Source organism: Strix aluco, chromosome 1 (assembly GCF_031877795.1).
Source record: "Strix aluco isolate bStrAlu1 chromosome 1, bStrAlu1.hap1, whole genome shotgun sequence".
In the NCBI taxonomy this organism is placed as follows: Eukaryota; Metazoa; Chordata; class Aves; order Strigiformes; family Strigidae; genus Strix; species Strix aluco.
Window position 1 is genome coordinate 163,664,360 of NC_133931.1, and position 23,401 is coordinate 163,687,760.

The following is a 23,401-nucleotide window of genomic DNA, read 5'->3' on the forward strand; positions in this document are numbered from 1 at the left end:
TAATCACAGCTTTGCGATACATCTCACTGTCTCCAAATATTGATTTTTCTAATCCTTTGGAGCGGTAGCTCAGCCCTACACAGTGCATGCAGCAGTATTTTTAAAGCGTGTTGTTAGAGGCAGTATATTCGCTAATGAGTAATGGACAGAGCTGATAATGCTGCTTAGGAGATGTATCCAGGAGACAAGCTTGAAAGGGAGATGAGGTGGTTTGAGATGTTTTTAACTTCTCTTAGACTGCTGAACTTTGAGCCACTCTGAGGATGGCTTAGTTCCTTGCTGATGGCTTAGTTCCTCTTGTAGTTTACCTGAAGTCTGAATTTTTTTACTCTGTCTCCTGCACTGTCTGCAGGAATTTTGGGGGTAAACTCACTTTTTGTGGCCCATTACTGTTATTTACAAGCTTTGTTCTGCAGATCTTTGTCTAGTGTTTTTTTAATTTTATTTTTTGTTAGTATTTGTTGGTTCTCCGCCTGAAGGAATCATGGTAGGGATGGAGAGAGAGAAAGAAATAAGGATAAAAGATCTCTTGGACCTTTGAGTCCAACTTGTTGAACATGCAGAGCAGAGTTACTGAAGGGATTACCTTTTTAAGACTAAAACTGTCTAAGAACCTTCTAAAGTAGATTTGCTGTCAGATACAGTTTTCCACTGATCACTCCATGGGATATTCTTTCTTTCTCCCTTCTCCCACCAGTAGTGCCCATCCCCACGGGGTGATTTTGTTCCAACAGCTTCTGGCAGGGGGTGGAAACCTCTTAAAATCATAACGAAAAAGCAAAGCAGTTGTTATTCTTTGCAGAAATCATAATTAGTAAATCAATTACTAATTCCTGGCTGTAAGTCTTCAGCCCTGTTTTACTCTTTAAGTTCTGTAGGAACTGAGTTGTCAGTTGTCTCATTTGAGAACTGGAGAAGGGAATGTTGCGTGTTGAAGAGACATGAGCCCAAAAGAGGGTTGTACTTACAAAAAGCTTGAGAAATCCTATTCCGTAGTCATAGCATTGAAGTCTAATAAAATTTCTTAACACTTGATATCTCTGTACCTGTTCTGTAAGTAAAGGGAAGAAAACATTTAAAAATCCATTAATTCTTTTGACAGTAGGAACCTACTTTTGGTTTTGTTTTTTTTTTTTTAATGTTGAGCCTTCTTCAGATGGATTAATTCTGATGGCCTATGGTTACAATTTCAGTGCTGACTATTAAATGTACTGAGACATCAACACAGATGAGAAGGGAGGAATCTTCAGAGAAAGACATTTCCAGTGGTCATGGAATAATACAAAATAGCACTGAATACACTTGGGAGGAGGAGAGGATGCCAAGAAACATATGGGTCTTGTTTTTCAGGCTGGTTTTGCTTTATTGTCACAAATTTCTTTTTTCTTATGTAAACCCTGTATTGCTTGGAGGGGAAAAAATCCTACAGTTCTCTCACAGAAAGGAAGAGTTTTTAATTTATCTTCCTCTGAATGTTATTATGTTGCTCTTACCTTACTTAGATCAGTATCTGTTAAACAGATTTGATCAGCCTAAAGCAAAAGGAGCTTGTAGTTTTTGCTGTGTTTGTAAAAAAAAGAAAAAGATTCAAGTAAGTACTTTTCACTGCTGCCAATATTTAGAGATAGGCCATAATAGAAGCCCAAGATGTCTCAATTAACTCTGAATTGTTAAATATGACTTTTCTTTCTTCAGGAAAAAGGATGTAACTGTTAGCTTTCAAATTAATCTTCTAGTGGTTAGGGATCTACATTCACCTTTAACTGTCAAGTGGTTATTAGGTAAATATTTTTGGTTTTTTTATATACTTCTTTAGGTGCAGGTGTTTGGATTGTATTCAGCGGAAGAATTTCATGAAACATTTGACTGTCCTATTAAAGTAAGTGCTTGTTTTAATCTTTAGTAATTGTGTTGTTGCCGTCTTTAATAACAGAAAGGTCACATTGAATCTAAATGAGAGAAAGGAATACTGGTTCCTTGTAATGTTATTCAAGTCACTAGAAAATAGTTATCTATCTCAATATAAAAGCTTTTGATCTGGTTAGGCAGGAAGAAAGCCAATCTTGGTTTCGTAAGAAGTATTATTGAGTTTTTCAAATACAAAAGGCAAAGTGAAAGAGAAATTGTCCTGTTTCAGCTGTTACCTGTCTCAATGTATTTCCTTGTTTGTAGATTCTGTGATACAAATTCTGAGGGTTCTGCTAACCATGAGGTCAATATTTTGCAACCAATTCATATCCGTTAAACCTACCTTGGGATAAGGCAGTGGGTGGCGATGCTGATGTACCCTCCCTGAAGGGAAAACTTCAGTTATGCTCTGCGTGAGAGACGTGGGGCTGCCTGGCTGTTGAAAAGCACCTCTCGTAGGTGTATGGGAAGATCTAGCTTTTTTTTAACAAGAGATGTTTCTTGCAGGAGGAAAGGTGGTGTGGGCAAATGATTGCATTTTGCTGCTTGGGGTGTTGCAGCTGCTCTTGTGGGGGGGAAAAATGAATGAGGTCATTAAGTTTTCACACATCAGATGCAACTCGCCTCCTCAGGCCTTACTGCTCTTACAGCTGGATCTCCCACGCTTGACATGTAACACATAAGGCAAAGAGGCTGTTTAAGGTGTGTCGGTGCTACACGAGGTTGTCCTGGGACCTGGCTGAGGTGTGTGTGCCATCTAGGCAGGCCCTCAAACCCTTGCTTGTGGCAGTCCTGTGCTGCACCGTCCTAAATCTGCTGCTTGCAGTGCAAAAAAAAGTAGGTGTTTGGTGTAACTGGCCCTCAGTGTCAGGTGTGTGACTTGTCACACGCCATGTAATATGGAGAATTTTCTTCTTTTCTAGGAAAAAGAAATGTCTGAAACAACTAAGCTCTACTTCAGAGAACTAACTCAGCTGTAATACTTGATACTTGGAGAAGGGTTATCTAGTTTAAAAAGTGATGTGGTGCTCCCTGTAAACTCTTATTTAAGCCACAATCCTCTTTTTTTTTTTTTTTTTTTTACTCCCTTCTTCCCCCCTCTCCCCCCAGATTGTTGCTGTTCATCCTCATTTTGTAAGATCCCACTTCAAGCAATTTGTAACAGGAGGGAAAAAGGTAAGCAGTCATAGTGTAACGAACTTAAGCTATCTTTAAACAGCCTTTAAAAATAGCTCTCAGAAGGCTGTGTATGTGGTTTTTAACACCTAGAGCAAAGAATTCTGCTTTTACTTTCTCTTTATGCACTGTATTCCAAAGCATCCTGACTTAATTAAGACTAATTCCAGGGGGCGAAAAGTTCACTTTAATGCTAAAAACGTGTTGCAACAGATTGAGCTTCAGAGTAGAAATACTTCTGTCTACACAGTCTGAAAAAAAGGTTATTTGCATTTCCTAGGGCAGACTTTCTCCATTCCTTTTAATTTGTTGAAGTGGGAGCAGAAATTAGATCTTAATACTGATCTTTTACAATGCATGTTGGTCTTGGTTGGGATTTTTCTTTTGCTTTTACCTGTGGGTGATTTTTTTGTTTTGGTTTGGGTTTTTGTTTGGTTGGTTTTTTAAAGTGAACAAACCCACTTATCTTCATCAGTTCTTCATGGTGTGGGTTTTTTGTTTGTTTTTAAAGTATTTCAGGGGAGCTGTTGGTAGAGTAGAGCTCCCACTTTTTTAAGTACTTCTATCTGTGTAGTTAATGTCTTCTACTTGGGACAGTTGTTATTTTAAATGTGCATTAGGTGTCATTGGCGTAGCGTGCAAGTTTGACTTCCAGTTTACAGCTGTTTCCAAGTCCTACAAGTATCTTGTATCACACTGCATATTTTCAGTCAAAATATTAAAAGTTTGATTTGGAACAGTTTCTTGACTTCATGGAATTTTCCTGTTGCCTTCTCTTATGAATTAAGGATGAGCAATCCTCAGTTATAGATGCATCAAACCAAATGCCATGGCTCTCCCTTACCAGCGTGTAAGAAATACAGACTTCTAGTGCTGAATACAACTTAATTTTCATTAACAGTTCAATATGTTTCAAAGTGTAGCTGTGTTTTATTTTGCTTTTTAAGTGGCGTGTATGCTTGACAGCTTTTGCTGGCTGGTCGGAGTTGGTGTTGTCCTTAAAATAATGCACAGTCAGTGTATGTCTTTGTCAGCCACCAGTTTGTGAAGCTTTTTAGTGCTGATAAAAGGGGTATGGAAAGAGAGAAGCAGGGAATTAATAGAACAGGGCTCCGTCAGGTGGTAAAAGAGCTTGCATTCACCTGATGCCGAACAGAAAAAAACATCAGGGAGTTAACACATTCTCTTTGGTTATCTTTGATTACTTGACAGGTTGTTTTATATTCTGTCCTCTGGGGAATGGTATACTTGTTCTTAATGCATTCATTTTTTGCTGAGGAACTTTCCTCTTCAGGAAAACTTTAATTGACATCTTAACATAAGGTATTTAGCATTGAAATAAATGTCCCTTGACACCTGTAATTTGATTTTATTGATACATAAAATCAACAAATAAAACCTCTTAGCCTTGTGGTAGAAACCCTTCCACTTTTCTCCAAGAGGAGTGTATGTGCTTCTATAAAGGCAACAACAAAATGCTCTGAAAAAATTCAGAAAGTTGAATTCCACTTATTTGTCAGAGATTTTTTTTCTTTTTCTGAAAATAAAAAGGCCTTGAAAAACATCCCTGCTTTTTATTTACACCTCTCCTTAAGTGTAAAGCCGAAGAGCTCTATGGGGGCAGCAGGCAACGGGAAGTTGGTCAACGAGAGCAGGGAGAAGCAGGCTGAAGTGTACCACCTCAGGCTGCGGACCTCGCATCTCTCTCCCTCTGTTTGGAGATTGTCCCTCTGTGTAGTTGGGTGAGCTCCTTCCAGGGCAGGGGACGGGGGCTGCTGAGGTCTCTGCGCTTTTAGTCTTTGCAAGGACCCAGCAACTCCACAGCTGATAGCTGGCAGTGATGGGAGACATGCTGCCCGTCTTCCCCACCCGCACCGAGGCAGGGGTAGCAGTAAGGATAGAGGTAAGGCTATCCTCATTTTGGATCAAGCTTAAGAGAAAAGCTTTGCTTCAAGCCCTCATGCTATGCTCCTTACCTGAGCTGCATTCAAAAACGTAGTGTGAAGTGTGTGAACTCATTGTTTAAAGGGTTGTGAGGGTCTCTGTGTTTATTTTTTTTTGTTCTGAGAGATAGTGACATAATATGTATTAACATTTGAAAATGTTAGGGGTTTTTTTAAAATTGTTTGCTAAGATAATCTTAGCAGATAAAAAGACCCAGAAAGAAATTTGGTAACTTCCTCAAACTCCTCTGGTTGCATTACAAACATTGCTGTCTTGGAATGAGAAGGATGTTCTTGATTTCCTAGTTGAATTTCATGCTGATTTTGGTTTACAGTGAAACAAAATAGAGAAGTCAAACCACACATGCACACAGGAAGCAAGATCTTGCCCCCCTGACCTTAATATTGTTTTGTCTCATCTCAAAAAAACACTTTTAAGAACTGCTTAAATTTTTTAATTTTATCTGCATCTGCCTCAGGAGGGTCCTTAATGAATGGGGTGCAGAGCCTATAACTGTAAATTACCACCTCCTTAATTTTTTGAGAAATAAGCAGTTCTTCATGACAATATAAAATGTACAAAAAATATACTTTTCAGTTCAAAGACCCACTGCAGACCATTCTGCAAATGTTCAAGGTGAGCAACAGTCTCTTCAGAAAAAAAATTTAAAAATGTAGAGAGGGAGGGGAAAAAAGCTAAGTGATGTGCTTCAGGGATGCACAGTGCAGGTCCTCGGTTCCCAACACAGGTGGATGTTTGGAACCTGGGTGAATTGTTGTGTGATGCTGAGATTTGCCACATCTCAGAAGCTCAGCCTGACCTAATGCTGATTTAAGAGCAGTGCTCCCTGGACTGTTTAAATCACTGCAGATTTTGGACACATAACTTTACCATGCATATATTTATACCGTTGCTTAACTAGGCATGTACTAGAGTTCTTTAAGAGTGGTTTTGGTTTTTCTCTAAATTGTATTATGAACTAATTAACCAATTTAAATGGTTTTAAAAACTACTGCTTTAGTAAACAAAGTACTTTCATTAAGCTTGGGATAATATCATTACCTTCTGTTTTGGTCTGGAAAAGCTTTTTTCACCCCTTTTTTTCAATGAATGAATGTTATCTGTGCCTGGAAACAGGGCAGGTACTGTGGAAATGACACAATTGCAGTGAGAAGCAATAGGTACCATACTAAATAGAGGCACTTCCCTGCTCCCTTCCCCCTTACCTCTGCAATTAACTACAGCACCATTGTGATGACTTGGCAGATGATGGTAACCCTGAAATAATAATATTGTATATTGTAAATAACAGGGCATTCCTGTCCAGAGCAGACAGTAGAGCTTCAAGGCAAGGGAAAAGACAAATACTGTGTTGTTGAAGGCCATAACCTTCTACCTTTTAAAAAAGGGTCTAATCTTAAAAAATAACAGGGTAAAAGCCAACAAAATGAGGGTGGTAAAGCTGAAAACAAGGTGTTCTTTATTTAACTGTTAGAGTGCTGGTCCTTCCCAGCACATGAACTAAATGATCATTATTGCAATATCCAAGTATCCATTATATCCAAAGGGTTAAGGAGGCAGAGGCAGAACTAACAAAGAGACAAGACTGAAGGATATTTCAGTTCCAAAGTCAAGGTATCAGCTACTGCACCTTATGTAAAGATAACTTAGGAGAGAAGGACAACTTGAGGTTTCTTTCTTGGCAGAGTCGTTGACAAGACTCCCTATTTCATGTTCTGATTAACATCAATAACCAGACACAAAAGTTTTTGTAGTAAAATTGCTAGGAGAGCAAATCCTCTGGAGTGATCGAGTCACTCTGCTGAATGTGTGCTAATGAAGGTTTTTTTCAGGGCTCTCTACCCAGCGTAGTAGTGGGGAACCAGCACAATTAAGCAAATGAATTCTGAAGCTAGTGTGGGAGTAGAGTATTCAGTATCTTAAAGGACTGGGCCTCCTCATTTGCCTGGGACATGCATTTTGTATAATAAGTGTTGATTTGAGCATCCAGTCTGAAACACTTTAAGGGCTTGGGAACCAAGATAAAACTGAAAATTTCTCTCATGACTGTCAGCAGTCACATCTTTATATCGATCTGTGTCTATATCCACATAATATATTTATATATATATATGTACGATAGAAATAGATACAAAAACATATTTCTAATGGTGCCTGTATTTCTTTTGCTGGAGAAGATAACTATAAGAACTGGTTTTCAAATGCAGATGTGTCTAGACATGTTTGTCCTGTTTATCCTCCCAGAATTAACATCGGAGCATATCATTGCCCATGCTCTCTTTCCTTTGTGAAATAAAAGCAGAGAACTTAGTGTTACCCAAGGCAAATTTCTCAGTATTTAAAAAAATCGAAAATGCTACTTCAGTGTTAGAATCCTGGGCTAGACCCACAGTGTCTCCTGCCTGAGACACAAACCAAGACAGTCTAAATTCCTTTCCACTCCAGGTGAAGCAACGTCATAGAGAAGGGATAGTGATTGCAAACACTGCATAAGTGGAAAAAGAAATAATATTCTTGGAGATCTGCAGCTGCTGGTATGGGTAGTGGAATTTGTATGTTGAAGTCAAGTCTGCCAGGGAATGTCTCAGATTTTTTTTTTTTTAATTGTCTGCTTTATAGTGTCAGCAGATGCACTTTGCTTTGTGAGTAAGTAGATGACCTTTACCTCTGAACCCTATGATATGTACTTCATAATAACTGGTTGGACTGCTTTGACAAATTATTAAATTGTCAGGATGCTGTTTGCAGCACAGTCCATTTTTAGAAAGCAGATAGTCAGCTGTTTGGCATTATGTTGGGTAGAAGAGTGCCAGACAAGAAAGGCAGATTGCTTTGTAAGCTATAAAATGTCAGTCAGTAAATACTCAAAGGTCTGGTTTAAGTGAAGAAAGAATAAATACTATGGCAATTTCTGTCCATGCATTGGATAATTTACCGTAAGCAGGTAATAAACTGTAGCAGCAAGCAAGCCACAAGAATACAGGTCTGTGATTTGCCCAGATGTATCCCATATTATTGAGCAGATGAGACTTTGATATGTAGTGATGTGCTTTTTACTTAATGGGCAGATTATTTGGCTTACATTTCTTCTTTATTATTATTTGGATGTGCATTTGTTCTTTATCATGAAAACAAAACAATGTGCTGTAATGAACAAATTTGGTTTGTGTAGAGAGAGAATGGATCCTAGTCCTGTGTGCGTGTAATCTATAGTTGTGTGTTTTGCAAATGTCTGTGTAGAAAACTTTTTTTCATTGCCTGAGGTGACAAGCGAAGAGGATCTAAATATATGAAATGTGTGAGAGCTTGTGTCTCCGCCTGCAAGGCTGCAGGACTTGCTTTCCAAGGTGTTAATTCTGTAGCTCGTTGTGAATAGGAGACAGCTGGAATCTAGCAGTTGAGTTATTAAAAGTACAGCCTAATAAAAGTCCTATGGCATATGTTTGTATTAAAAATCTCCACATTTCTAGCTTCTTTGTCCATGAACTACAGCAGCAGCTCCTGTTTTGTATCTCACCGTTGCCATCACTTACCTCCCAATGCTGCTGTTGTCTGCCACTATCTCTGTGCTTGATTTCCCTTGACTGCACCTCCTGCCCTCCTCTCCATCCACACCCCAGCTCCTTAGACAACAGTGTTTTGTGACGGAATTTTGAAAACTCATCTTCACTTGAAAATTTGAGGTTTACGTTATTCTCTGCCTCGTTTGAGCTCATCCAGTCCATCACTGTTGCAAACAGAAGTGATAATTTTTTATTGTTGCTATATATTTTTCTAGGGATGCACGATTAAACAGTAAGTCTTCATGTGGCATGCTGTTCTGTGTTACTCTCAGATATCTGTTAATCTTGGCTGTGCCTGTAAATGTTGGGTTTATGCTGAAAACAATAAATATCTGTAGCGATCACTTGTAACCATGGCAGTAACATTTTAAGTTTTTGTGATCTTGCCTGGCTGAGGGAAGAGTTGGTGACAGAGGTGCCAAAAACTAGAACAAATGCCACAGGTAGGCACATCTTCACACTCAGGCAAGGAAAATACAGGGAGTTTTTTCCTAGTTTTTATTTTGTGAAATAAAAACTAATCCAATAACGCTGTAATAGGGAAGGGAAGGGTGGCTTTTCAGTTACAAATTGAAGTCTCAGTCCCTTTCCTTCTGTAAAACTCCTCCAGATCTTTACAGAGAAGGTGCTAAGTTGAAATAAAGTAATGATGCTGCGCATAGTGCTTCAGCAAAAGTATGTTTCGTTTGAAACTTTTCAGTGTGAGGACATCTTTTATTTCAGTGTTTTGAAGGTAGTATTTGGTAGTGGGATGAAATTGAATTACTTCACCGTATTGATACTACCAAAGCTGTAATCATTAGTCTCTTTGTTCAGAGGATTGAGAATTCCTGTACATAGTTTAAAGACCAGGATTACATGAAATTAGTGTTAATGCTAATTGCATGAGAGGCTCCGTTAAATCCAAGCACTAGTCTGTTCTCTTCAGTGGATGAACTCTAAAACAGAGTTTTGAGCTCTTTTTGGAGGAGATTAATCCTCTGGTAATGAACGATACAGAGAGATGTATTCACTAATCCAAGAGAATTATATCTACTTTTATTTAAAACCAAAATATGTCCTGCACCATCCTCCTGTCTCATGCATTTCAGTGTGTCACTTTTCTTAATGATGCAGTGGACAAGCATAAGCAATTAAGAAGACTCACAAAATAATTAGGGAACTATCAGAAGATTGCAGTGTACTATGAAGGAGTGTGGGTGGGGACCCTTGAAGTCAAAGGTTAGTTTAGTTTAGCTATATTATGTTGCAATACTGGATGCTGGAAATGTGTTCTGAGCACTACTGTATTGTAACAAAGGACTAGAAAGATTTACCAGAGCAAATCAAAAAGGGGAAAATATAAACTGTATTGCAGAGAATGCAAGAAAGTGATTTTTGTGTCTGCTGTTGAAATATAAGTACTGTGAATGCTGACTGCCAAACTATGGGATTTATGGGAAATAAAACCCTAAAATATTTTTCCCCAACCAAAAGAGAGGGAAGTGGTAGGAGGACCCTCTCCAGAAACAGTGAAATTTTTTTATGTGTCTAGCTGCTCTTGAAGTTTTAAATGGCTTTCTGGTGTGATAAACATTTCAATGTGAAGACAGAAAGGAAGACTAAGAAATAAATTAGGCTGCTTACTTTGAGAGAGATGCATTCAGTGGATAGCAGTTCGAAAATGCATAGCAAAGTTCTGGGTTCAGTAACTCAGTTTCCAGGTGTCCTTGCTGTAAGTAGTAATAAATAAATCGCGTTATGTATATCAGTAAAATGCAGATATTTGCATTGCAGATAAATTCATAAAGCACGTTTTGAAATAAAATTATTTTTTTGAAGCCACAGTGTTGAGTGTCCTTTGGCTTCAGTGGTGGACCTCTTGCACCTGCTGATATGAAACAGGGAATTCTGGGTGCTGCAGTGATTCAGATTCTCTTTACATCTTTATTACATGCAATATCAGACTGTTGTTTTCTACTGCCTTGGTCTGAGAATTTAATTAATCATGTGCTTAGAGCTGAGCACAGGCTGAAGCAGGATTTTTTTTTCTCCTCACAAGTTCTTAGGTCATTTATTTTCTCTGCAGTTTCTTACTCAAGTAGAGTCATGAAAAAGCATGATGTTCACAAACCATGAAGAGTAACAAAGCAGCTGCAAAGTGTCATTCCAAGCTCACTCTGGATCATGTGTGTAATAAATAAATCACAATTCACTCACAAGCAGTAAAGTTCAGTTAATATAATGGATATCAGCCACTCTTAACATTTCATATCATCCTCATCCATTTTCACAGCCTTGTCTAGTAGGTCCATCTGAAAGTACTGTGTATTTTTCTGCTGTCTTTATTGGACAGTATTGAAAGAAGCATCCAAGTGACAATTCTTTTTCTGTCAAGTCTCTCCTTAGAGTTTGTGAACTAGGAGAAAAGTAATTTTCAAATCTGGATCAGCACACCACTTAGTATTTAATCACATCCTCAGCTTCTGAGTGGAGCTAATTAATTTGGGCTAAGGACTGCTCCTGTGTTTCACATCCACCTACCAGCCTGCAAATGGAAATCCCTCTGTATGGCACTGCCTTATGAGTGTAGATGTTACCTCTGCTTTCAGCGTCTTGCCTTGGTTGCTGTAAAATAGCATATTCTGTAAAGAGTTTTATTGAGTAGCATTTTCATGGGGGGGGAGGGGAACCCGTAGGCTGTCTAAAAGGTGGGTCTTCATGTGAGGTATGTGAAGGACACACAGTCATTTCGGGTGGATTCAAGTGGCAAGATGCACTTGAGTGAGAAATTTGATGTCTGCAGCGCACTTCATGCAAAAGTTTCCGATAGACTGTCCTAGCCAGTGACTGCTTTAAACTTCTGGAGCAAATACTTGTCTTCTGGTGCCATCTTGTGGCGTTAGGAGAGAAAGGCAGTCTGTGTAATTGCCGTTAAAATCCCTTATTTTGTTAAAAGATCTTATTTTAAAACTAGTGTCTTATCATTTGACATATTTATGCAAATACAGGTGGCGGGAAACCACGTATAAAAAATCATGTACAGCTGGATGTTAGGAAACATTAGCAACATAGGTTTTGAGCCCCTCACTACAAAAGGGACATTGATTTACTCGAGTGTGTCCAGAGAAGGGCAACAAAGCTGGTGCAGGGTCTGGAGCACAGGTGTGATGGGGAGCGGCTGAGGGAACTGGGGTTGTTTAGTCTGGAGAAGAGGAGGCTGAGGGGAGACCTCATGGCCCTCTACAACTCCCTGAAAGGAGGGTGCAGAGAGCTGGGGATGAGTCTCTTGAGCCAAGGAGCCAGCGCCAGGACAAGAGGGAATGGCCTCAAGCTGCGCCAGGGAAGGTTTAGACTAGATATTAGGAAGTATTTCTTGCCGGAAGGGTTTGTTGGGCGTTGGAATGGGCTGCCCAGGACAGTGGGGGAGTCTCCATCCCTGGAGGCGTTTAAGAGTAGGGTTGTATAGTGCTGAGGGATCTGGTGGAGTTGAGAACGGTCAGTGCTAGGTTAATGGTTGGACTGGATGATCTTCAAGGTCCTTTCCAACCTAGATGATTCTGTGATTTAGGTTTTAGCACAGTAAAAGTCCTTGCAGGTAGCAATTCTACACCTCTTAAAGGTCATTGTGCACTTGTGTGAGCTTGGATTCAGGTTGTGCATGTGTCTGTACGTGGGTGTACTCATCCAAAAGTTGGCAGAACTGGTACTTTAGAGTATGATCTTCGTAGATGCTTCAGCTTCTTACTTGCGTCTCCCTCCAAGTGCTGCACTTTGCATCACTCAAAGGGATTCCATGTTACAATCCTGTTAAAGAACTTCCTGAAACCATACAGGAACCCGTAAAAGAGCTGCACTGTCGTGCAGACTGTCTGCATGTAGTTGGGTTTTTCTTTGCTGCTGCAGAGCATTTCATAACATCCCCTATGCATTTAGATATTCTAAATACCTTCCCTATTTGCAGAACCCAAGATTCCCAATCACACAAGTTTTACAATCAGCAGCACTTGTGGTACAGTGCAGTTTGCACGTGTGGGACTAACACATAGCATTTCTAGAGTCCTGTGGAAGGCCAAACTTCCACAGGACTCTAGAGTTCTTCCACTTCCCCCCATGTGGGACCAAGCAGAAGGATACAGGCTTGGGGGTCTTCAAAAATTTGCTCTGACTACCTGGTTTTTTTGAGGGAAGAAGGAGCCTATCCCGAGATCAACGGATAGGTGTGAGGCAGCCTGGTTTCTTTAACAGCTTTCTGAAGTGGTGTCACTAGTGCTGTAGGCTTAGGTTCTCAAATGCCTTAATTTCTTTTTCCTTAAAATGGAAATAAGTATACTTACCATTCTTTGGAGAAACTTGATGGAAAGGCTGCTTATTAATACTATTATTAAAGTAACTTGAATTCTGTCATACACAAGATTCTCAATGTATATGTACTATATGAAAATGTTTGGTTGTATTTGCTTTTTTGTTTTGCAATAGGTATGTATTTTCGTTGCCCTTGAATCCGAGTAGGGGATAATGAAGCAAAAAATACCTCCCATCTTCACATACAGCACTGTGTCACAGAAATATTTCTTGTTGCACTTCGTCATAGTTGCTGTTATATGAGAGAGGCTGGATGAATAGATGGAAGCCTTCAGTTTTACACGAAGGGGAAGGAAATATAAGAAATGTAAAATGGAGAGGACACTTAATTGCTTGGGCCAATAATATGGTAAGTATTCAGCACTTCTGTAAAATGAACAAAAATACTGTTGCGTTACACTGATATCTGAAATGTTTCAGTGTTAATTGCCAAAATATTCCATTGAAAAATGGTACATTTGAAGAATCCAGTATAAAAGGCATTGATGGTTAGTGGTTTAGATCCCATTTCTTCACAGACATTTCTTTTGGTGTTTCCTGCTGGCTAGTCAGTGTTCTCCATATGATTGACACTTCTGAAGAAATTAAGAAAAGTAGCTCTACATACGGCTGTTGGGGATGGTCGCTACTGTACACTGTGGTATAGCAGAATTTTGACCAGTGCAATTTATTGAAGTGTAGCGAGGAAGAAATGCTAGTGTAACTCTTCTTTATATAAATAATAGAACATTGCCACCCCCCAGAAAAAAAAAAAGAACAAACCTGTCTGGATTTTGTAATTTGTACTGAAGTGACATTATTATATGCACTTCTAATGTTGCAGATTATAAAAAATAATAGTAATAATTTCTCATTTTGGTAGACCACTAGAGAAGTCTAGACTTAGTAGAAAATAGGCCCTTTTTGCTCTAAGTGTAATTCATATTTTAAAGGGAACCATTGCTTTCATGCTGAGTGTTGCATTTCACCTATCACTGTATATCTAATTGATGGGTCAAGGTCTGTGTTTTAAAGCTCAGCAGTGAGGGATATGTTTTTAAGCATGTATCATGTCTAAATTCCAGTCTTATTTTAAAATGTGGTGAAAGTACTTCTGAAACATTAGCATTTTTCCTTCTACTGTTTTTTTCCCTCCTGAAGGGAAGCATTTATTAAAATATTTTAAAGTCATTGTTCTTTTATGCCATTCAAAACCAGTTTGATATGAAATTGTTAGAGGTGAACTTTTGTTTGTTCACTCCCCTTTAATAACTGCATTCGAATTAAAACTTCAATAAGTGCTTGATCAACATAACATTAGCTTTTTTTGAAGGTTTTGTTCTTTTGAGCCATACAATTAAAATATGTATTCTATGTGAATCTGCTGGGAATGGATAGGACAGTTGAGGAGAGCTATCCCTAGAGATGATGTGCCACATCAGAACACAGAATACTAATAAAATGTTGAGAGCCATCTGTCAGAGACAAAAAGCCATGGTCAGGGCCTATCTTTCAATGAAAAATTAAATGACACTTGCCCTCCAAAAGATTAATATATTTGATTATTGGCCTTTCCCTCCCCCATTATCTTTTTAAAAATTTCTCCATCCTCTAGGAAGGTTTTGTGTTCTATTTTCTTCTTGCAAAGTCAGAGAAAATCTTTTATAGGTTGCTTCTTAATGTCTGTGCATGGCTACTTAGTTTTTATTACGCCTTTTTTTTTTTTAAGCACGCTGTATGTGCGCTTTTTAGACATTGGATAGTCTGCAGTTGTTTAGGCAAGGTCTAATTCTGCTTGACAGATGCTCAGGTAACTCATGTTTGCTGCTGTGGCCTCTTCTCCTTCATCCATGGCCAAGAGTGTAATTTTACAAACCGAGACAGCTGAGGACCAAATCCTTAGAGGCATTTGGCTGCCTACTGCCCATTTGTACAGGGTTTAGGCTCCTTCATGATAGGAAGTTTACTCTGGAAGTCCTTCCAGTTAATGGTGCAAATGGCATAACTATAGAGGATTCTACACTACTGGTTTGAAAGGCACTTTAAACCTAAGGTAGTCTATCCCATATAGGATTTGCTACCTTGTAGAAAAACACAAGGTATGATATGCATCACATTTCTTTGAAAATTATCCTTGAAAACAAAGTGGTAAGATTAGTAAAAGACAAGTTTAATACAATGCAGTTCAAGCAAGATTGCAAGTTTTATCACAAAGCATAACCTTGTTTATGTTACCCAGAGATCTGGGCTTTGTACATTGCAGATGTTATGTGCAAGTTCTTTTCTGAAACCTTGATGGCTGTTAACCATGCCAATAGGAGTGTGTTCCATACTCATAGTTCTTCAGTGACAAAGATCACTGAAAAAAACCCCAACCCACCCCCATAGCACTTACTGCTCCTTGTTATTTACATAAATAAATAAATAAGGGAAAAAAAATAAGGGCAAAACCTTGCTTAGACCATGACCCCCATGTTTAGGTTCTTTGACTTACAAACAGTTGAATCTGTACAGCTGGAGACATAGAAACTCACAGTAGGGGGGGGAACAGAAACAGGCAGGGAAATCTTTTAAATCAGTTTTGTCATTAGAAAAATCCTAACATGGAATGGCGTCCTGGACACTGACCTTTCAAGGTCCCTTCCATCCCCTCTTCTGTGATTATAAGAGTTGTTCTTTAAGCTCAGTGAGCAGAAAAGAAATATCTACTAAAACACTTTGTTTTATTTTCAGGACTGTCCTGGTTTCGGCTGACGGGACTTTTGTTTTTAAATCCAAAGAACAAGTCATTACTTAATATGAAATTAATCTCCATTTTGCTGCTGGAAAGGTTATAGCTCACCTTGTCTAAATGACATGGAAAAATCTGATTAATGGCTCTTTTTTTTTTTTTTTTTTCATCTTTCTCTCAAATGACTTTAATCTTCCTTTCTTTAAACTTTTTCTTCTGTTAGTTTAGGAGATTCTCTGAGGAGGCAGTGAAAAATCACAGCATACAAAACAAGCATCATTTAAATATGCTTGCTTTTCTGTTTTAAAGTAAGAGTAGAAATGCATTCCTGGAGAGGTACAGATTGGCTTCATTTATCTTAATGAGCTGTTGCTTTTTCCAAGGTGGAACTTTCTGCTTCTCTACAGGGGCTGTTGTGGAAGAGCTGGGATTTTTTAATTTCTCCAGTAGTAGCACCAGCCCAACAAGATGAACTGGTTCATGACTGGAGTTGCTAATCCTCCACTCATTCACTTACTATATCTTTTTATTTGGCACATGAATTTAAAATATCTAGCTTACTCTAATCCCCTTGTTCCTTCTGTCACCTCCTGGGTTGGATGGGTCTTTGTATCAACAGCTTTTTCTGTTGGCATGCTCAGCCCTACCCTGAAATTTATGACATAAACTGCTATGATGGCCTTAGCGTACAAAATAATATGGGAGGTGGTGAGTAGGAGTTTGTCGTACTGAGTAAAGTTCTCTTGTATTTAAACTTGCAGGGTGTGAAGATACTTGACGTGATCTCCAAGCAAAGAATTACCAATGTGCCTCGAGATGACATAAGCCTTCGCCCAGATATGTATCCCTGCAGCCTTTGCTGGAAGGATAATTTAACGCTGATTATTGGCTGGGGAAATTCAGTAAAGGTGCAATTACCTGTCTTTGTAATAAATGCTTGCTGTTATCACAGACAAACAGAGGATTATTTCTGAAAAGCAAAGACAATCGAAAAAAATAGAATTTGGTTTGACTACAGTGTGCAGAGCTCCTGCTGCCATAGAAATGTCATTGGACTGACCCTCATGAGGAGGAGGAGTGATAGACACCCAGCGGTCAGACAGATTTCTGTGTGTGAGCACGCAGGCGAATGTAATCCTCAGGGACACTTCTCTCCTCTGTGCCTTGGAGAGATTTCCTCTTTTGAAAGCTTTTAGTGGGCTGTTGAATTCATTTCCTTTGATTAGCATTAAGGGAGAACAACTTACCATGAGGTATTTTCAGAGGGGATTGTTTTGAGGGCTGAGGAGGTTGTGACTGCTAAACAGCCGCATGATTTTGGTCAACCATGGAAAAAAAAAAAAAGGGGTGGAGAGGAGGGACAGGCTGCTTGGTGTTTCGTTCTGCTTTCGGCAGGGAACTGGCATTTTGAACTTGTGTGCTGCTGACTGATTATGATTTGCTCAGACCAGCACCTGATAAGAGTTTGTTACAAGCCTGTTAGCTGTGTTCTAATAACAAACTGCTACATCCCTGCACAGCGGGAAATTAAAAGTGCTTGCTAAGAGTAGGTGGAAAGGGAGGGTAAAGTGAGGTAGGTGAAGCATAAAAAGCTTTTGGAACATTAAACTTGAGAGCTTTACAAATGAGGAGGTTTGTCCCAAGTTTGGCATGTGTCTTCCCCCTTGTATTGTGTGTGCTTCACAACATTTGGGCATTTGCATTTCTTTATACGTACATACTCTCCTCTTGTTACTGGGAGTTGCAATAGCATATTCTTACTGAAATTGTAAGGTAATGAAACACAAAGTGTGAGAAGATACCAAAAACAAACTCACATATATGCTACTATGAAGAAATCATAGTGGGCAGATGTTTTCAGATTTCCCTCGTGTGGTCCATCTTCCTTCTTCTCTCCCAGCATATTTATAAGGCTGTGGACTTTACAGCTGCAACTGTCCTGTCTGGTTTTCTTCTTCATTGAGCCATCGTCAATGTTTTACAGCGTGTGTTTTTCAAAATACAGAAATGCGTGTCCAAGAATGCCTCAATAAGAAAAGGAGTTTCTGGGAAATGCTAGTATCATTTTAGGAATTACAGTTTGTTCATCATAATGATCCAAATCTCTGTTTCCTAGATTTGCTCAGTAAAAGAACGACATGCCAGTGAAATGCGTGACCTTCCAAACCGCTATGTGGAAATAGGTACGATTGTATGAATGCGCTCTTTTTGAAAATTCTATCAGCTTAAAGGTCTGTTTTCACATTCTAACCTGAAAAAGCTGTTACTGTTCAGAGGCAACATGTAGTAACATAAATGTCTCCTCATTTTTAGTTGATGAGGTTGTTCTCCTGCATAGTCTTTTTTTATTTTTTTTTTTTATTTGTAGAGAGTCTTAAATTCTGTGATCGTCTAAAATCAGAGATCCTTGTGTGAAGAGTGGATGTCTTGACTTTCCCTTCATGCAGATTCTTACAGAGAACTTGCATTTTTGTCTTGGTTAAATGATGATCAGTGTAGTAAGGAGAAAACAGATGTTACTTTATTCAATTATGTGTTATTTGACCACACTGCTTTTAACTTTTTTTAATCATCTCTTTGGTATAGCACTAGAAAATTGATTTGAATTTCTTTTTGCTGCCTTTTTTGCTTCTGTGTTTTATGTTCTCCTTTGCTTTCTTACTTGTCTACCTTAGATGATGTGAATAAATTTCGTTATTGTTGATTAATGAAAAAGGTCTTGACTATATGTGTTTATTAAGTAAAACTTAAAGTGGAATTCAAAGGAAATTTGGGGGGGAAGAAGGGATCTAACCAAAAAGTCACAACTGTCCCCAGAAGCTTCTTCTGGGGAAAGGAAATAATCTACGAAGAGATAGTGCTGGGAAGATAAACAGGCCTTCTGGGACTCTGCAGACCAGAGTGGACAACAGTTTGTAAACTGTGGTGCTTCCTTGTCTTGACTATAATGACATGAGATTGTAGACAAGAACGTTCAAGCAAGATCCTGACTCGTCATATGAGAATCATGCATGGCATAGGCATATACTCTGCTTTCTGATTTCAGGAAGGAACTGTTTTAAAACAGCTTTGGAAAATCAACTAGGAGACTTGTTAAACTCTGTAGGAACTCTGGAAACAGTGGCATGCCCAACAGTTAACTGAGACCTGAAAGCTATTTGTTGTTTAAGATTACATAGTCTTAACAGAATAATTAACTGCAGATTTCTAGGGTATTTGAGATAATTTTGTCAAGGAGAAGTTCAGTCTTGAGTTTTAGCCTCAGATTTTTTATATACTCTTCTGTACCTCTAAGTAGCTTTTAGAAAATAATTAAGTGGGGTTGTTTACACAGTGACAAATGAATGGAAGCAACTTCTAGTTCAGCTATGATGTTCTGTGTGGAGGGAGCTAGTTCTACCTGACTGTCTACTGGAACGTAATTTTTTTTTTTTAAAAAAAGCTGTCATTAGACTATTTAAGTGCAGAACTGAACATTAGAGATTTTTGTGGAAATAACTTTTTCGTCTTACAATTTTTAGCCTAAAATCTTCTCTGTATTCTTGAGGACTGGTGTTTTATCTCACTTAACCTGTTAATGACGTGCTTGAGATTTTTCTTTCTGGTTTCAGGTCAGAGCACTGAAAGAGCTCTGCCAAATGCTGTCAGCAGCACTCATTGGAACATGGGTATTAGATTGGGAGGGAAAAGAGAGAGACATTATTTGTTCAAGTCTCAGTATAAATTACAATAGCTTTTGACGTAGTCACATAGAAGTTCTTGAGAGCTGTGTGTCATGCCAAGCATCTATTTCAATTTTACTTTTCAAAGGCATAGCTGGAAGGTCTGATGTCATTAATGGGCACACCAGCAACTAGTCTAGTTTTTTGCAAGACCATTAATATCCTAAGTGGATGCACAAGCTGATACACTTTGATAGTGTTAAGAATTTATACAAGGCGAGAATATCCTTCAGTGGCAGGATAGCTGAATATCCTTCAGATGTTTTGACTCATGCATCTTGGCAATATACTTATGAAAAATGAAACCCATAACACAGTATAACTTTTGTCATGTTTAGTGGTGTGGGTTTTTGGGGTTTTTTCCCCCTGCTTTTACAATTTTGCACCCAGAATGAAAGCCAGGAGTGGAGTAGGAGACTTAATAGTTGATTCTCTGCTTATCAGGGTAATACATATAAAGTCTGTGACAATACCGTGTTTTCTCATGTCTCAGTGGTTTCAGATTTATGCTCTTTCAGAGCCATTCTGAGGGCCTCAAAGTTCCACAACAGTATCATAGTAAAAACTGTGATGGCGTTAGTAGATCATAAATGTTTCTTCAATGGTTTGCAGCCCAGTGAATAAGGAAACAGAGCATTTCCTGCATTGCAAGTTAGGTGCATAGGATCCTGTGTAACAAGGTCCTCCTCATTTCTGATTCTGTCTTGACACATAGCTATACTTACTCTGAGGCAGGAGATTAATACGGTGTCTACTATGATGCTAAACCAGACGGCCCATAATGTTGGAAAGTAACACCACTGAACTGTTCTAGGTGTTTAATTTTAAAGAAGATAATTCTGTGATTACCTGTAAGAGAAATTAGATGAATTTCACAGGTCTCGTGCACTGACATCTGCATGGCACGGCTGACTTTATTTACATCTTTCAGTACATTAATGGTGCTTTTCTTCAGTAATCTTATCCATGGTCTCCGGTTATATGTTACAGTTCATTGCCTCCAGGGTCTTCATTCAGTGTCGAAGATAAACTCCAGTGAAATGTTTCTATTTAGGTTTAAATGTATGTTAGCTGAGCAGATCCTATCAGTTTAGCTCTGTCAGCTACCGCTGTGAAGTAGTGTATTGATTAGAAAGTATTGGTATTGAATTACAGGCTTAACATGGACTAAATGCTGTTGTGATCCTTCTTAAAGAGTGCTTGACCTCTGTGCTCACTCCTGATGTGTGTACAAAAGCTGTAATGCTGGACAACTTCTGGTCTGAACAAGGACCCTTCCTCAACTGGAGCTTGTGAGAAGGCTGGTTGCTAAAGAACTAATTAGCACTTTGCGGTTAATATGATGCCTTTTCAAAGTGAAAGTGTCTAGTCTTTGATGGCCTTGTCAAGTAGCTTGGGTTTTTATACACTTTTATGGAGAAGTACTTTATCTCTGCCTCAGTTACTCAGGTTGTTAATGATAGTGGAAAATAGAGATTAACACTGTAAGTCAGTAAAACACTTTAAGTCAATTAGACACTTTCTATTCAATTTATTTTAGCCCAAATTTTATCTGAGGAATCTCAGCTTAATTCCAAAGTGCCAACCAGACAACAATGACCCTTGAGCACTTGTCTCCCCTCTGCATTTGCCCAAATTCCCCACAAAGTAGACTTCTGTTTTAAAAATTACATGTTTTGTGGCTGTGCTTGTAAAACCACATCTGTATGTTTTGTGAGGGAATAGCTGTATAACTGCATGGCAAACAACCGCCAAGCATTGAGATTGCACATCTTTATCTGAGAAGAAAACATGGGAATACTTCTTTTTTGGTTTGTCAAGTGAGATACTGGGATCTACCATACCAGCATTTTCCTCTTTATACAGACAGAACTTAAAGCTTGCTTAATGAATGTGATGAGCAGGAAATTAACTGTGACTAAATGTCATCAACTTTATATGCTGATTTATGCAAATATTTCATTGGAGCAAGTCTGCTACACTCTGAGAAGCAAATTGCCAAAAAAAAAAAAAAAAAAAGGAGAAAATCCCCCAACCCATTTATATAGCTGTTTCCACTGAGCCTTTTGCTCATCATGTTTTGCCACAAGCCAAATTTATAAATTTCTTGATAAAATTAGTCAAGACTGTCAGACTCCTGAGTATTTTCCGTGTTGGTTAACAAAGTTTTCTCAGTTCAGTGGGTAATGGAAAAAAGAGTTTTTCAGAAAATCAACTTTGAAGCTTTGAAACTTAAGCTCCTGACTTTCCAATTGTCACCAAGGATTCCACGGGATTTCCTTAAAGGTTGTGTGTGTCTGTAGCTACAGAGTTGTGTAGGCAATTGCCATATTTCTGAAGATTATTTTTACTGCTGTGTGAGATGGAATAGCGATAAGATGATTTCAGCACCACGGTAGCACTTCTATTACACACAACCTGACTGCAGGTAAAACAGCAAATTGTAACACTGCTTACAGTAGACAAAACATTTTTCTAATTTAATTGAAAGAGTAGACCTCACCAGATGGATGATTACTGGCATGATGAGGTAGTGGTTTTTTTTCCTGATGGTTTCTGATTAGTGTGGTACTATAATTGAGAGAAATTGTTTTGTTTCAGTAGCAAAATTCTTGCTCATTTCCATTCTGTGCTCGTAGCAAGTAGTAAGGCAACAGCTTTCAGTGACAGAGGCTTTACAGAGTTTTGATTTTAAGCCGAGGTGGGTTTTTTGTTCAGTGATCATATTTAATTAACAGTATCATTTTCATTGCCCTGCTTTGCTTTAATGAAAATGCTCATCCTCTTTGCTGTGTGGCATGCCAATATATATAGAATGATTGATTAACGATTGCTAAATTTTCACTAAAGCTTTTCAGAACCTTCAACATTCGAACAAAAATAAATTTGAATATGACTTTTCCAAGCGTTTTCATTATAAATAAATAGTGGAGGATGTGAATTCCAAGTCTGGAAGGATCAGTTTTTGCTAATCATTGATGTATAGGACCCACCATAGATTTTAGTTTTACCCTACTACTTTTCCTACTGAAATTCAAGCAAAAAAGATAGTCCATTAAAATGCCATTGCAATATGTACATGATTAGGTAAATAGTTGCTTGATTTCACATGTAGTGGTATGGGTGGAAAATTTGTAGGGAGTTCTAAGGATATCCAAGCCCAAATAAAGGACCTTCATGTGGGTTACTTCACGGCCCCTTCCCAGAAGTTTACAGTTCCTTTTGAGTCACAGTTGACATTTCTTTAATTGGGCACATCCTGAGCTTTCTGCTCAGCCTTCTAGTCTGAGGTAGGTCTGTCCTGGAAATTTGAATATATGAAGGCTGTTGTGGAGTCTTATGGGAGATAGCAATCATTCGTAAGGCAATACTTAAATGCTGGGGCAGGTGTTTGTATCTGAAGATTTTCAGAGAAAAATATGAATGTTAAAAAGTGAGATTTGTATTTTCTTCAAGGGTTATGTTGGTAGCACACCTAAAAGCAAGAATATTTTTTATTTCAATAAAAATACACCATGTATATATATTTATGCTTTGTGATTTTGATCTTAAAGACAGCTTAAGTGATACTTATATGGGACCTTTTCTGGTCCTCTAGCTGGAGCTGAATGCACTTACTGTGGAAAAAAGGAAAGAAAAGTCTTTTTATATTTTATATCAAATGCAACTGCATGGACATGATCATAGCTAATCAAAACCTGCCATTTTGTATTCTGTTTTGTATAAATAACCTAGCTCAGTAAAAGCACTGGTGGTGGAGATACCATCTTGAAAACACTTTAAGGGTATGGTATACTGTGGTCTACAGCAATGACTGCAAATTTTGCAGGTGTACCTGAGGTAGCTGGTTAAAAGGTAATTTGGGAATGCGTAGTGGCATCACCCCAGCAGCTAACAGTGCACCAGGGTTCTAGGTAAGCTGGGCCAGTTCATGGTGCTTTGTGGCTCTGCTGCTGTTGATATATGGTTGGGCCATCTAAAAATTAGCTTGTGTGCTGGCTTTTCCATTTCTT

At 38.6% G+C, this 23,401-nt stretch overlaps 1 protein-coding gene across 6 annotated transcripts in view; it reads left to right on the forward strand.

Moving 5' to 3' along the window:
• The window catches only part of VPS41 (VPS41 subunit of HOPS complex), a 109,525-nt gene that overhangs the window by 45,464 nt on the left and 40,660 nt on the right, over window positions 1–23,401 (forward strand). For all 6 annotated transcript variants that reach the window (XM_074843494.1, XM_074843535.1, XM_074843500.1 and 3 more), the window contains 5 exons: window positions 1,817–1,879; window positions 3,019–3,084; window positions 13,186–13,305; window positions 16,428–16,574; window positions 17,783–17,849. In XM_074843494.1, coding sequence (XP_074699595.1) covers window positions 1,817–1,879; window positions 3,019–3,084; window positions 13,186–13,305; window positions 16,428–16,574; window positions 17,783–17,849 — 463 coding nt within the window. The remainder of the gene's footprint in view (window positions 1–1,816; window positions 1,880–3,018; window positions 3,085–13,185; window positions 13,306–16,427; window positions 16,575–17,782; window positions 17,850–23,401) is intronic.